The 16,494-nt window shown below is 38.8% G+C and overlaps 1 protein-coding gene across 1 annotated transcript; it reads right to left on the reverse strand.

Moving 5' to 3' along the window:
* Positions 1–2,173: 2,173 nt before the first annotated feature.
* On the reverse strand, positions 2,174–2,728 carry LOC117343325 (uncharacterized protein K02A2.6-like). The gene has a single exon (XM_033905667.1). It carries the CDS (start codon positions 2,726–2,728, stop codon positions 2,174–2,176), a length of 555 nt encoding a protein of 184 aa, XP_033761558.1.
* Positions 2,729–16,494: the final 13,766 nt, after the last annotated feature.

Consider the following 16,494-nt stretch of genomic DNA (forward strand, 5'->3'; position numbering starts at 1 on the left):
TGATGCATACTTCGTGAGTCACTTCCCACGATGTTTTCATACACACCGGTTTGCTTTGTAAATTGATACATCATACGAACGCGTTTAAGGCGAGGCACTGTCACATGATGTCTGTATATCTAAAAAAAGAGCAGTTATATTAATTCTTTAACACGCAATTCAGCATGTTCACAAGTCTGTGTTTATCATGTTTATATCATGTCGGGCAGTCTGTTGAATAGTAAAGTAGACGAGGAACTAATGTTGTTGATTCTTTTCTATTTGTTTTCACATTTACATAAAAAAAATATGCCGGCGTGTGATCAGGCATGATTACTAGATTTGATAGAAGTTAAGTGCTAAAGGGCCCCACAATGAACACATTTAAATCTCTTTGCCAATGACATGCAAAGTTGTATAATTATTCAGATTACAGCACCTCGTAACTCTCGATTCCCTCATCAAGTGTTGTAGATATAAACACCTCTGGTATATCTTCTTTACACAGTAGACACAGTTGACACAGTAGACAGTTGAAGAAGTATCAATTATGACCTCCTCTGTTAAATAGTGATATGTCGGGTGTAAAATATAAGGCTATGTTTAAATTTCAAGGTAAAATGAGAGTCCTTTGTTCATAAGTATAGCAGTCACAAGTGAGTCATTGTCGATAGCAGCGCATGGTAAATATATAGTTCGAGTACAGTTCAGTTTGTTAAAGATATTGTGATGTGTACGGTACTGGAGATATCTGTCTATACTGGCCATATTAAACGAATGGCACAAAAATCATCTTGTGCATCTGTAAATATATCTTTTATTGACTCGTTGACGGATAGCGGTGTAACAGGTGAACAGATTGTTAATACATGCATCCGATGACAGGAAACTGTATACGATACACAGCTAATATTTTATAATGTTTAAAATTTTCCACTTCTGTTGTTATGGAGTACATTGATACAAATGTGTTAATCTCATGGGCAGTGATAACTCAGTCGGTTAGAGCAAAGGTGCGTGGTTTGATTCTCGGAAAACTGGGAAACAGGCCGGTCAGTGTTATGGTGTTTGTGGTCCTATTTAGGCACTTTTCCCTGATTGTTCTGAATCGCATACGATATGATGATATGTTCATAATAACCAAATCAATAATTTCAAAAAGTTTCTTGTCATGCTAATAACCACATATACAGCGTGAAATTTAGTCACGTAATAATTTACGTGTTAAAATTGAATTGTTATCATTACTTCTACATTTGAACTTCAAAAACTGACATTTACTTATCTCTATTAACATATATATATACCTATAATTGTTAACCCTTTGACAAAGATAATTCAACTATCAATGAAAGCCATGGTATGCTATGTAGTTAACAGGAATTCATATCACATGTATGTCGAACACTTCATGAAATGTTTTCAGTCTGCCAAGTAACTAAGATGAAACCTTCCAAGGTTAGACCTGTGTTCTTATCAGTAATCTCTTATTTACCCGCCCCCATCGGTAACTAGGTAATCAGAGAAGCCCTTCAACGAAGCAACGGTACATGTAGTTGCCCCACCCTAAAGGCTATGCCCAAACCTAAAGGAGTTAGCCATGTAGCCACTTGAATGAATGCCTATCACATTCAAAGCCTTATTCAAAACTGCTGAATCTGATAGCGAGTCACCGCAACACTGTTACAGTGACAGAAAAACACCCCAGGGGCATGGCCACTGGAGGCTATAAAGTTCTGAATGGGCAGATGGTTTCCTTGTTCTCCTGTAGTGTTATGCCAACTCCAGATCCACACTGATCTGATTTTGAATGAGAAAGCTTCAGCTGAACCAGGCGCCTGCTGAGCTTCCCTAGCTTTCCGGTTAGCTAACTCGAAATACTTTTTCATGCGCTTCCTTTAATCTTTGGCGTACTCTGGCACTCTGACAGTATTCACAGGTTCCTTCAAACTCTTAACACTAAATCAATAGGTAGTCTAGGTTGTCTCCCAAACGATAACTCAACGGGTGAGTAACCGGTGGTATCATGGCGGATGCAGTTGTAGGCAAACACCAATGAACCTTATGCACCGCTTCCACTCCTTCTTCTGATCTTCACCCAAAGTTCCAAGCATGTCCATCAGGGTCCTGTTGAACCGATCGCATGTACCATTACCACTCGGATGATAAGGTGATGTCCGAGACTTCTGGATGTCTAATGTATCACAAAGGTGGCGTATGACCTAACCGCAAAAAGTAGCTCCCTCACCCAAATGAACCGTCGGGGAATGCCGTTATGCTGGATATAACCAAGGAGGGCATCGGCTGTAGTCCTGGCTGACATGTTGCGCGTTGATATGGCCTCTGCATAACGCGTAAAGTGATATGTGACCACCAAGACATATGAATAACCTCCTTTACTAGTCTTCAAGGTAAGGTAATCCATGCAAACTAGTTCCATCTGCTGTGTTGTCACAATGCTGACTAGTGGCACTCGCTGTGATGTTCGTGTCTTCCTCAGAACACAACGTGGCCACTTCTTCATCCATTCATCTACATCTTTGACCATTCCTGGCCAGAAAAACCTGTCCCGTATCAAAGATATGGTTCTGTCCCGTCCGGGATGACCAACATGAATGTGCAGGTAAGTAAGAACCTTCTCTTTCATCGATGAGGGAAGAACCAACTGGTCAACGCTGAAGTCTTCATGTTGCACACATCTATAAAGCACACCACGCTTAATCTTCAATGTATCACATACTCTCGTCATTGTTGCATTCTGGGGATTGAAAGGTATCTCCCTCTTGGTGGGCTTCTGAATTCGTCTAATAAATGGTAAGAACTGGCTGATGACAGGATCTTGAGACTGCAACCGTCTCCAAATCTGTCATGGTCTGTACCTCCTGTACATCATCTTCCATTGCATCGATAGCATCAGCAGACATGTATACACTTTCCACCAAAGAATCCTCATCTTGGGTAAGAGACTTGCGCTTGGATACTGAGTGAGGAAACACTCTCTGTATGTCCCTGGTTCTCGACTGTCTCAGTCATAGCTGGTGTGGGAAATCTTCATAATGCATCAGCATCTACGTTGTGTTTATCCGGCCGATACTTGATATCAAAGTCGTAGGCAAGACAACGCTGAGAGCCAACGATGACCTGTTGCAATCAAATTTGCCTTAGTGAGTATGTAACGGATTATTGTCAGTATAAACGGTGAAAGTCCTCCCATAGAGATAATCGTGGAATTTATCCGACACTGCCCACTTCAGTCCTAAAAAATCATCCAGTTTGTGGGTGGGGTAATTCCACTCTGACTTGCTGATTCCTCTGCTGGCATAGTAGATGGGTTGGAGGGAGTTATCCTGCCGCTGATACAGTACCGCGCCCAATCCATGAGACGAAGCATCAACATGAAGCTCGAATGGTAATGAATAATCCGGATATGCCAACATTACAGGACTACACAGGATGTCCTTTAACTTCTGGAAGGCGTTGGTCTGATCCTCATGCCACATAAACGGGGGTGGACTGGGTTGTTGAGCTCTCTTAGACTTCTTAGTCCGAGTAGGTGGAAGCAATTCGTTGAATGGCCTCGCCATCCTACTTAAGTTCTGAACAAACTTCCGGTAATACCCGGCAAAACCGAGAAACTGTCGAAGTTGTTCAGCATTGGTTGGTTCCGGCCAATCTCGTACTTTCTCAATTTTGGAGAGGTCTGGCTCAATACCTCTCGCTGAAACCACATGTCCAACATAGGTAACCTGGTCTCGAAAGAAATCGCACTTCTTCGGAGACTTCTTCAGGTTACTCTCTCTCAACCGCTGAAATACTTTCTTGAATCGATCCAGATGTTCATCGTAAGTCTCGGCGAAAATAATCAGGTCATCAATGTAAACTAGACAGATGGTAATGTTATATTCTCCCATAGCTTGTTCCATGAGCCTCTGAAAAGTTGCAGGTGAGTTTGTCAAACCAAATGGCAAGCGGTTAAACTCCCAGAAACCAAGTGGCCCTACTGTAACAGCAGTTCTCTTCTTGTGTTCTTCCTCAATGGCAATCTGACTTGAGATCAAATTTACTAAAGAACTTCGATCCTGACAAGCACTCCAAAATATCGTCGATCCTAGGAATAGCATAGGAGTCGCGAACAGTAACACTGTTCAATCTTCTGAAATCTATACACATGCGTAAAGCGTTATCCTTCTTCCTTACTAGAACAATGTTGCTAGCGAAAGGACTGTGACTTGGTCGAATGATTCCCGCAGACAACAACTGTTGCAAGTGTGTTCTAACCTCCTCATACATCGATGGCGGTATCTTGCGATGTCGTTGTTTAAAAGGTCAGCTATCTGACAACTCTATACTGTGCTCCACCAGGTTGGTACATCCAAGGTAGTTGTCATCATGGGAACAAATATCCTCATAACTCCTGATGAGTTCAATCCCAGCCTGCAATTCATCTCCAGCGACAACTGATTGAGAGAGATCAATCTTGTCCGTGAATTCCGGAACAGTTACTGGCTGTAATTCACAAAGGACCGCACCAGGCTGAATAACATAGGTCTGTGTTGTAACATTAGATAACAACACATCTACACAGTTGCTGGACTCAAAGTCACATGAAACTAAAGATGGGCTGACGTCAATCTCACTTGGTAATGTAGATCTAGGTGACGGCTGAACCATAGCGCGTGTGGGTGGATACAGAACTTTCCTGTCTAGCATTCCTTTAACTGTCAAAGTAGAGTTTGGTTTCAAGGTGTACCTGGACTTACTGATGTTCTTAACCAATGCAATAACATTCTGGTTCCTCATCAAATCACGATTCCGATTAGCTAAACACCTGAAAGCTAAAACCATGGCGTGGCTATATTAGTATGCTGAGCATATCTGACTCCATGCTCCTGTAGACAGTCATCTATCAACACGGTAAGTATGTTGGTTCCAATCAGCAAGTAACCTTCGAGTTGAACAGACTCTCAAGAACTACCAATAAAAGACAGGTTACCTCCCTTGTCTTCCCTAAACCATCAAACGTGATAAGGGCTTCCACATATCCACTGTATGGCAACTGCTCCCCGTCAGCAAACTCCACCTTAACAAACCTATCTAACTGTTGCACAGGTAGATGAGATAAGTGTCTCTGAAGGGAAACTTCACTGATTGTCGAAACAGTCGCGCCTGTGTCCAAAAGTGCGTTGGTTTGCATATCCTCAATGCTAACTTCAACTTCATTGGAACTTCCTACCAACTCACTTGTCCTCGCAACATCAACAGTAGCTGATATCCCGGGACTGCTTACATCAGCACCTACCGTCTGTCCCGTGGGGCAGGTGGCTCGATGTTTAAATCTCCTGGTAAAACTGCTTCACATCTCGCTTTAATGTGTTTCATGGCTGATGACATCTCCAGCAAATCAAATCAGACCTATCTCGTTGATTTGTGCGTCTTCCATTCCCTTGGTTAGGAAAACCTTGTCCTCTAGCATTTGTCTCTGTCTCTGATTGTTGTTCCTATCAAGCTGTTGTCTCTTCTCAAACTTCTGCTCCAAACTCTTAATGGCAGCAGTAAGCTGGCTGACCATGGCTTTCAAATCATCTCCATCTGCAGTGTCTGGTGTTGTGCTAGCTGTCTTTGCTGTTGCTGTCTTCTCACGTGCCCTCTCTATTGATCGGATAACCACACAGAGTTCCTCATAATTATCAATGGCATCTCCTTTGTGACCAGATACTTCCCTCAAACTGCCACATGTCAAAGGAAGAGTCTCCCTTATCACGTTCTCCAGAAAATGTTGGCAGCTTGTAAAAACGAGTATCAAGTGTAGATGACGTAGTAGGGGGCGGCGCATCAGCAGAGTTGTCTCGACCAGAACCAGAACCAGAACCAGCACCATCTTGTTGATCAATCTTTACCTTAGGTAGGCCATCTTTGGAGACTAGGAACTCAAACATCTGTTTCTGCACCTTCTCGAAATCTTCATCTTGGGGCACCTGTCGTCGATAACTTGTTGAAAATCTATGCCATAGCTCTTAACGGATTCTCATCAGACGACTTCTGAGGCTTCGGGAGATTAAGATCTCCTTTAGATGGTGTAGCCATGACAACTAGTATAGAGGCTATATAAACTATACAGGTACTTGGCATATATGCTATGATAATATCAACAATATAATGTACATAAGATATGATATATTGTCATGAAACTCGCAAACATCTAAGTCAATTTTCTCAGCAAATCGAGTAGAAATACCATACTTGATATATATAAATGTTCAAAATATTTGCAAGTAATCAATATTATTCAGTAATCAGCTCAAATTAATCAAAAAGGTTGAGACTGATTCCTAATTGACCAATCATACAAGTATATTTTTCCAACTATCCACGATCAATGAATCAATCCATCAAATATATGTAAATTCACAATAATATCAGCTTCAATAAGCGGGGAAATCGCTGATGGTATAAGACAGCTCTGTACGAAAACAGCGAATATGATCAAATGTGTAAAATGTGTAATAGTAATCAGCTATCGGCAAAAGAGATTACTGTATGAAGTGTAACACTTGTACCGGATGTAAACAAATATAACCGGAAGTGGAAAAAGCTATATTCAACATATGAGTGAACAAGTCGAAATCACAGCAATCAAACGAAGTTTCAGATATTACATCTCAATCACATAACTGTGTATCTCAAACGTTCATGGCATCTATAGACCACATACATACCCGAGTCTTTGTATCAAAGCATCTAATTGTCGATCAAAACCAGCAAACGCGAACAGCGAAACACAAACACATGCATGTCCATTTCCGTCATGAACTGGTCAACCGCAGGGGTATGGGTGTAGTACATGGTCCCTACATTGGCGCCAGATGTAGCAGTGGTTCTACTCCGGCAACGAACATGTACTACAAACACGACAGCTCTGTGAAGTTCCGTTTATTCCATGGTATAAAAACCTTCTTCAAAAAGTACAGTTTGGTGGAAATCTTGGGCAAACATTTGGCGATATGGTGTTAACCAGAAGAGTTGTATTGGCGACAGTTGGATGTGAACTGCTATCTAAATAGGGCCCTATCTGTGTCATCTGACAGGTGTCAAATAAAAGCCGATATCTAACTCATACAATAGGACGAGAGAACAAACATCTTAATCATCTGAATAAATCTCGAAATACGTCCTAATTGGTAAAATAATAATAACACTAACAGATGGAGTGAGGTATTGATAATGAGATGTCGAGATGTCCTCTGTCGCGTGCTACTGCTAAAACATGAAAAAGAAAAATATGATAGTTTTGAGAGGCAAACATATAAAATATATACCATAGTGAAGAAGAATATCGCTGAAAAGGGGAAAATAAATATATAATGCTATATAGTCATAGTTTTAAATGTTGTTTACCGAAATTAGACGTGTGTTTAACTTGATACTACAATGATTAAGGTAGACAAATGGAAACAATTGATGTAGTATCTAAACTGCAGTACCTCCAATGATTTACTTGTGGAATACGGTTCGAATGAGGATCTTCACGCGTAAGTATGATTTTTACGTGTGATTTATTTCAATACAATATAATTAATGATTAATATTTTGACCTATTGGTGTCGACACATTACACGATTAGTGAGTATTTGTAATATCAATTATTTGATACGCATCATACTATTTGTGGTTTTTGTTCGTATAAACTTGTGTAAACTGATGAGATTGTTTTCTGTTTTTAAAGTTGCTAAAACTTTAAAGAAATTAACCTGTATATCACTCCAACGATACTGCTATAAACTCTTTCGTGGTTCAGATATCAAATGCGTAATTTTGAATAATTATATCTTACGTTTATTATCCTTATGGGATTATTTCACGCTTGTTTCGCGCTGGTTCATACTTATTTTCAAATTAAGATAATTTCGTTTTTTTCTTTATTTTGTGGATAGCAGAGGATTATTATATAAGGGACCAACAAACCAATTGTTTTCCAATAGACTTTAGTGTTAACGTTTTGGAGTATTTCATTCAAATTCTTGAATTCAATATGACAATATTATGGTTTATAACAAAAGTTTAGGGTCTGATATAACACTTGATCAAAAAAAGTTGGATCCTTCAGCTCAAATTTTCTCCAGGGTAGCCATTTTGAAAATGGGTGAATTTCGCAGTAAAAATTCTCAAAAATCATAAATGTTTACCTGTTAATTATGATAACGTGAACTTTTGGGAAAAAAATCATAACATACTGGCCAATCAGTGGCTGCCAGAAATGATATCCTTGGCTCAACTTTCTGTACACAGGGGCTGTTTCAAAAAAAAAAAAAAATTCAATTGGTTGGTATTCCCTATAGCAAATTCTTTTGTCGTGTATGGTTTATATGCTGGGTACATGTTGAAATAAATATTCATCAGGCTGTATGGAGTATATATATAAAGATGTATACATTTTGCACGTGTCCCACCACAAGTGAATAGGTCACATGGTATGCAGGTGTCGGGTAGGTAGTTAAAGTGTCGTTCTAGCCTTAGACAATGACGCCCATTGTAACATTTTATTTAGATTTCATGATTCGTATCATCAGTTTCAATACCTGCCAACAAATCAATTTCATTAGCATTTGAGATAATGATGCTTCCATAACTTTCAACTGAAAATGTGTGTCTGTCTTTTAACCCTAGGCTGTATATTAGCTAGTCAAAAAGACTTACCTTTAAATTGACTGGTCCCAATTACAAAACATGAAATTTCTGCCTTACTTTCCTGATTGTGCTTTATTTTTGGCTTTATTTTCTTGTCTTACACAGTCTTACACTTGTCTTATACAGCCGTCCTCATATGTTTTAAGAATTTAAAATGTACAAAACGGTATCTATAATTCATATAAATCGCTCGGAGGGCTATCATTACTATTACATCCTGCTGACGAAATTAAGTGTAATTTAATGGTTGTCAACCGTTTTAAAACAACAAGAAGGAAGGCAGTTTGCAAAATGTATTTATATGCATGACATTTTTCTGGCACACTAAAAGTCATGATCATAACTGTGTCAGGGCGTATAAAGGACAACACTAGCCAGGGTCATATGATGGCGGGTATGAAGGGGACACCAACAGCTAGGATTATATATAAGGATATGTAATAAGGGGGCACAAACCGCCAGGATTGTATATAAATATGGGTACATGTGTGTATATAGGGAAACAACAACAGCCGAGGTCATGTAAAAGACGGGTATAAAGGGGACACCAATATCTAGGATCATATATCAGAATGGGTATTTAGGGGACACAAACCGCCAGGATAGTATATAAATATGGGTATATAGGGGTCTTTACGGAGAATTTTATAGAGGGATACCAACAGACAGGATCATGTAAGGACGGATGTATAAGAGACACCAACAGTCAGGGTAGAAGAGAACGTGTGTATAGGGGACACAAACAACATTCATGGTCATGTTAGGTATGGTTGTTATAATGGGACATGCATACAATAAGAAAAGAAAAGAAATTACAAAATAGAACTGACGGGAATGACATTAAAAGATTAGTGTTCTTAGAGCTGTAATAATCAATTATATTTTTTTCTAGTGTATTAAATATAAAATGATAAAAGGAAGCTATAAACTGTGTATGTGTGTTAATAAAAGGAAGCTATAAACTGTGTATGTGTGTTAATGTATGCAAGCTTTGTGTCTTGAAGTCGTAGTGTAGTACATTAAAACTCAAAGAAAACATTACGGTAACTTCGGTGGCAACTTTTTTGTATGGGGCACGTGCATCTTGCCGTACCACGTGTGGTCAAGGTAGGTCATATTGTGTACAGGTGCACGGCAGGTAGCTATATAAGATCATTCGAGAGAGTGATTCTAAAAGTTACATTAATATTCCGGAGATTTTATTATTCGTGATAAACTTCATGTACATACTTATTGACACTCAAATCTTGTTTCCCATGCCAACACATTAATTTTATCAGTCATCAGATTTTTCGCAATACTCAGCTCACGGAATTTGTCTATTTTTTTATCCTTAAGCTGGTATAGAATAGGCAAAAAAAATATCAGACTAAACTTGATATGGAGCCAAAATTACAACCAATGGAAATCTCTTTATTGTGCAATGTGTGTTTTTGGTGTGCTTTTCCCCCCAATCTTGATTTCACCTTAATACCCGCTCTAATAGACTCTTTTCAGCAATTTGACGCCTAATTTACTACCAAACAATTTACAATTGTCTGGATATAATTACTGGTAGCAGTGATGTATTAAAAACAGCCGGATGTGGAATACACTGCACCCGCCATATCTTTCATATGTCACACTTTGTGCCTGATTTTCCGCATATCATACTATTTGTACGATTACGCAAAAAGGGATGTTAATAAAAACATCATTCCGATATACACAAAGGATATGTTGTTTATCTGGGTGAAATTGCTGTAGCAGCTGAAGCTTCAGGTAAATATAAAGATTCTGATTTAATCGGAGATAAATCTCCTGTGAATTTATATCAATTCAGTTTATAATGAATAAATCCGTTTACCAGAGTACTGATATATTTGGCATTTGTGCCTTGTTATTTAACTGCAATTTGTTGCCCCTTTCTCAATTGCTTGACTGCTTATTATCTCCCCTTAGAACAACAAGACTCCACACTACCGTGACGATATGTTTGAGCGATAGAATTATCACATAATCCCATTTTGCTTTTTTTTTTTGTTTAGTCATGTTGTTTCTTCAGGCTTTTAACCATGGTCACTATTCATCAGTTCAATAGTTCAGATCGTCATGACTTTATTGATAATATTTCAAATAAAGTATTCTAGTGATACGTGGATGAGGGCTGCTACCAGGGATAAACAGTATTTAGAAAACAGTTTCATTTAGATTACAGCTATGCAAAATGACGGTTTCCACAGTCATTTTTGTATACAACTTTTTGACAGTTCTTTTTACATATTTATATATTTATTAAAGGTTGAACCAAGCCCAATTTTGGTTGGTAACCTCTTTGTAACAAAGCCATGATCGCAATCGAAACAAGGATGGATAGTAATACAACAGCAATACAAAGTCCCCTGCCTAACCTAGGAGTGCACCTATTTACTACCCATTTATTTCTAACTTCAATGGATATATTAAACTAGTTTTCCCAACAGAACAACAGCAAGAATATTTCAGGTTGCGGACAAATATTTAAAAAAAAAAAAAAATACATAAGTATACCTAGTTGAATGAACGCAGGTGAAACAAGCATTCTGTGAGTATTGCTAAACCAATACATGTCCCCTACCGTTGCCCCCAAGTTAAACCTTTAGCTAAATTTTAGTAAAAATGTTTAGCCAAAACTGAAACATGATCATTTTATGAAAATAAGTTCACTCCAAACAATGTGTAAATTCAACTTTATCGGGTTGAATAAACAATGTTTCCTGCCCCTGAAAGATATTCAGGTATTAAGTCTACTGTATAAAGAGTAAAAGAATCTAAAGTGAATTATTTTCATTTAAATCGAAATGTGTAATAAAAGCCTTAGATTGAAATATAAACATGATTCTGCATAGCACATTATAGTAGTACACTGATTTTATTCCAAAAGAATCTCATATCAGTAAAGCATTCAATACAGAGAAAAACGTTAAGTTCATAATATGCCGAGATTTTCAAAAAATGAAACTATTTGTTTCAGTTTAAACTGTACAAAAGTAATGCCACACACCCAAATAACCTCTATGCAAAGAATCAGCATCCTAATACCATTATTAAGTGAATGGTGTGCCACTATAAAACTTTAACCTAAAGAATACAGCATTAACAGTTAAGTCAATAATATTGAAGAAAAAAAAATCATTTTGAACTGTACAAAAGTAATGCGACACACATAAAGTCTATGCAAAGAATCAACATCCTTATACCATTATTAAGTGAATGGTGTGCCATTATAAAATTTCAACCAAAACTTTTAACCGGACGGAAGGACTGACGGACACAGGCAAAACATATAGTCCCGCTGGTTTCACCGGTAGGGGACTAATAACACTTTATGCCTCGGACCAGCTCTAATTTCGAAAAAAAGTGACATTTGACCTCAAATGACCAATGACTGTGAGCTATTTAACTCGTCAGATATAATCATTTTTACTCGCATTTCGGAAGTTTTACTCCAAAAAAGTGGGATGCACAACCACATGTTATACTGATTATGTATATTAAGTTTCGTCAAAAAGGAGGAGTTGTCCGTCTCCTGTAACAATACATAAAAGCACAGACTTGACACTGTCAAAATAATGATAATGAAATTATTGTTTTAATTGTATCAAAAACAAAAGATAATTGCAACAACTCGCACATCATTCAACAGTATCAAGGTTAGGAGTTATACTATTATCATCATCATTCAGCAGCAGCAGCAGCTAGTTAATGACATGATTTAAACATTGTAGAGTTTTCAGATAGAGATTTAATGATATCTCACGAACTCGAGATATATGACTCTGAAATCAATTTTTAAACTTGTTACTTTGCTAAACATAACGATAATACTATAAAGACTACAGAAGTATTATACAAAAAATGTATATTCTATTAAATATACCATGATTTGATTTCCGCGATCTCTACTATCCTATAAAACAATATGTCAATATTTACAATATAACAGCTAGACTACATAGATTTTTCCACCATCACAATTAATCCATGTCAACACCACCGATATCGCTTCCATTTTCATGGCGGGCAACGGGCGCGTTAGGGTTGTCTCGTAAAAGAGGATTCCGGTATACGACCGATACCATGGGGTTTGGAGACTGACTTTGACCACTCACGGCTATCTCTGCCAATGTTGTTGCTCGATTGGCAGGACAGTACGGATCCATTCCTGGAGAACGATTCGTTACCAGAAGTTGGTGTGTATCAGTAATTGTAACCGGCTGACGGTAACGGTCAGTCACGACCAACTCACCATGCTGACCATTGAATCCTTCATTGCTTTCATCTGTGGGATGGTACAAACTGACCGCTGTACGAGTTTGGTCTCGTGTTAAAGGACCAGCTCCCGCATCACATTCACGTTCATCATCGGGAGAGCTCTGCCCTGTGATTACTAATATTCCCCGGCTGTTTGATGTATCTTCAATGGGCAATTCATCGTCCATATAATGTTGATTGTAGTCTTGTACATGTATCGCATGAGATTCACGGCGTCCAGATACCAACATTCGATCGTGCTGATCCATGTCATGCGACTTACTGCGTCCTGATGGTATACAACGAGTGTTCGAAGGGTCTTGAATGGACAATTCAGCGTTGTCCACATACCGTTGGTGGTTGCCTTGTACCTGTAACGCACAAGACTCGCGTCGACCAGATATCAGCATTCGATGATGATGTTGATTCATGTCGTGCCACTCCATGTTTTGCGACTCACTGCGTCCGGATTGTATACCAAGTATGTTTAATTTATCGTCAATGGACAATTCATCGTTGTCCAAATAACCTCGGTTATTGTCCTGAACCTGTAACTCGCGAGATTCGCGACGTCCAGATATCAACATCTGGTGGTGGGGATACATGCTGCTGTCTTGTGGTCTTCGGTGGTATTCCTCCTCAGAAACACCAGGACAGGTGTCCAGTGTTGAGGATTGAGTAGGGTCAGTGTCAGCAAGACGCTGCCCGCTGATGACTAATTCACCGTGAACATTTGCAGAGATATTTCGCTGACACTCTTCAGAAGATTCTGTAACATTATAGTTCAATGCAGGACCGTCAACCAGATGTTGATTTTGGAAGGAAAATGGTCGGTTGGAAATGGCCAGCTGATGAATAGGTTCCAAACTGTCTTCCGTTTCATCCCCTCTCTGTTCGTCCTGCAGATAATCTTCAGGTCCAACGTCATTGATGTTACCTTTAATAACAGACCTGTTGTGTATTTGTTCACTAACAGCAAGGCTATCCGGAGCGGGGACAGTTGTATGATTGTTCATGGTGTTAGGGTGTGACACTTGTGTGGCCTCTGACACATCTGATGGTTCGTTTTCGTTTGGTTCGTTGTTTCCGCCATCACTGAAGCTGTTCGCTGATCTTTGATCATTACGTAGGGTCATATTAAATACAAGACGTCCATGTTCCATTAGGATGCGCATTCTCATTTGTCCCGTGTCCCTTATTATAACACCACCATTTGATAAGTGCCTCATATCTTCACGATTAATGCAGACAGTGTTTTCAAATGTGCAGTTTGTAAAAGGCTCCGCTGCAGTAGATATAGAGAGGACTGCGAAAAACATTAAAAGGATCGAACACGGAAAGAACAGTGGTAACTTTTTTTTTTCAATCCTGTTCTTTTTTCGAGGTTTACAAATTTCCATAGTGCGAGATCTTAAGGGCCCAAGACACTTGCTCGTGTCTGTGGTAATGTTTATATCCGGTTTTGCAATTGTTTCATCCACAAGCTCCTCCGTTGTATTTCGTGGTATATCAGCGTCAAATAAAGGCCATTTTAAACTCAATACAGTCCTTCCAGTTGAATACACATTTCCTTCCGGTATTGGCATTTTTTCTACAAATAAAAAACAAACATAATGAGTATTGCTACAGCAATACATGTCCCTACCGACCGGCCAGCTATTACACTGTAATGTTTTAATAAGAAACAACCCTGTTACTCGAACTTTTCCGAGATAGAGATTTTATGGTTCTTTGTGATTTGTGAAGTTTGATCAACTTCCCTCTAGGAAAGAAACCACTTGAGCGCTGTCTATCTTCGGTGTAACTTACGTACGAAATGGACGGGAGGGAACCGGTTTCCACTGGTATATGACTAACAAGGACAATGTTTACACATTTATAAACAAACTTTTTACCAGGGATTTAAGAGTTATCTATCTTTCCACTTGATTGATATATGCATTTATATATAGAGTATAATGCTTAGTGGCCGGGTAACATGTGTATTTCGGGATGATATTTCACTTACTATTTTCCTACAGCAGTTAAAAAAATAATCTTTAGATATCGGAAGCAGAGTTTAGGATTCGGTACAGCTTGTCCGTGAAATGTGACCATAAGCTGAATTTTAAAATACAATCCATCGCTGACTGGACGTAAATTGTATAGTATCGGAGTGATACATCTTAGTGGCGAACAAAGTAATGTTGCAAAATGTATGTTTAACTGTGGTAGATATTTCATAACATTATCTCACAAAGTAAGATTTAGATCAATATTACCTGCGATAAAACAACTGCGGATCGTCAACTTCATACACATAACAATTCCTATAAATCCAGGAATTAACACATTATATGTCCTTATCGTGAAGTATGAATCCACTATATAAGCCAGCTTTCACTCTGCAGCTATACATACATGACCAATCGTAAACCGGTTCACTATCAACTAATTGTGCACCTTGTGTATTGTATTACCTTATCGGTACTTACAGGTCCGTGTCTAGTGGGTTGTGCTGAGCCTTCAGCGCACGTACCTAGTATCGTTCCTGCTTCCTGGAAATTGGGCCTTATCAAGCCAATCTCAATCGGAATGATATCAGTATTACTTAGAAATGATTTATCTCTACGGCTATATGCAATAACTGATAAAAGCTAGACCCTGTTGCGGGAAACCCAAAATTACAATACACCAGGGTCGTATGCACATTTAGGCCTTAGCGCGCCACGTTGGATATACTAGAACACCCCAGTGTGTGTTATAGCCCAATGCATGTAAAATTATGAAAACAAATCGGTCGCGCCATGTTTCTCATGGTCCCAGCTAGAGTGTCACTTCCCGAAAGAAGGAAGATAATCACTTGATTTGACTGAGGGTAAAACCTGGCGTTCCACATAATTTGACCTGGTTTGCAGTGTTAGCGAGGTGAGGTAGACAATAATTGATTTACTAGCAGCGACATTTGACAGCGATGTTGACATGTTTTGTTTGTGTTCTGTCACAACTACGATGGCCGACAAGAGCCTGGCAAAATGAAATGAAAAAACTGTAACACTTTTTTTCATGGTACATTTTTTTCACATCTTTTTGTACCATTGTATGGTACAGAAAGATGTGAAAGCGGAGTTGAAATGAGTCAGTCGCTTTTGTATCTTTTTGTACCAAAAAGCGGCCGAAAACAGCCATGGTACAGAAACATATGAAACGGCCAGTCATAAGGGTTACTGAGTTTGACAAATGACTCCCAGATAAAGCTGTCATCACATAGCCTGCCAATTAGTATCCAGAATGTCTGGCTACTGGATGATCCAATCGTCATGTATATTGATGTTGGGCCTGCAAAATGGTCAGTTGTCTATTTTAACTTTTAAATTACTTTTCATTTTAAAAATAACGTCTTTAATAATTTTTCCAGTGACGATTTAGTTGTACATACATTGTCAATGTATCCAATCTGCCTCAACTGCTCGAGTAAAAGAAACTAAAGACACCGATGGGGCCCGTTTTGGGGAAATGGGACCATCAATTTTATTACGTAATAAAAACTTCTCGAGTAAAAGAAACTATAGACAACGA

Source organism: Pecten maximus, chromosome 15 (assembly GCF_902652985.1).
Source record: "Pecten maximus chromosome 15, xPecMax1.1, whole genome shotgun sequence".
Taxonomy (NCBI): Eukaryota; Metazoa; Mollusca; class Bivalvia; order Pectinida; family Pectinidae; genus Pecten; species Pecten maximus.

Excerpts from the sequence above, each read along its gene's own strand:
- LOC117343325 (XM_033905667.1), bottom strand. The coding sequence starts at position 2,728 with ATGACGAGAGTATGTGATACATTGAAGATTAAGCGTGGTGTGCTTTAT.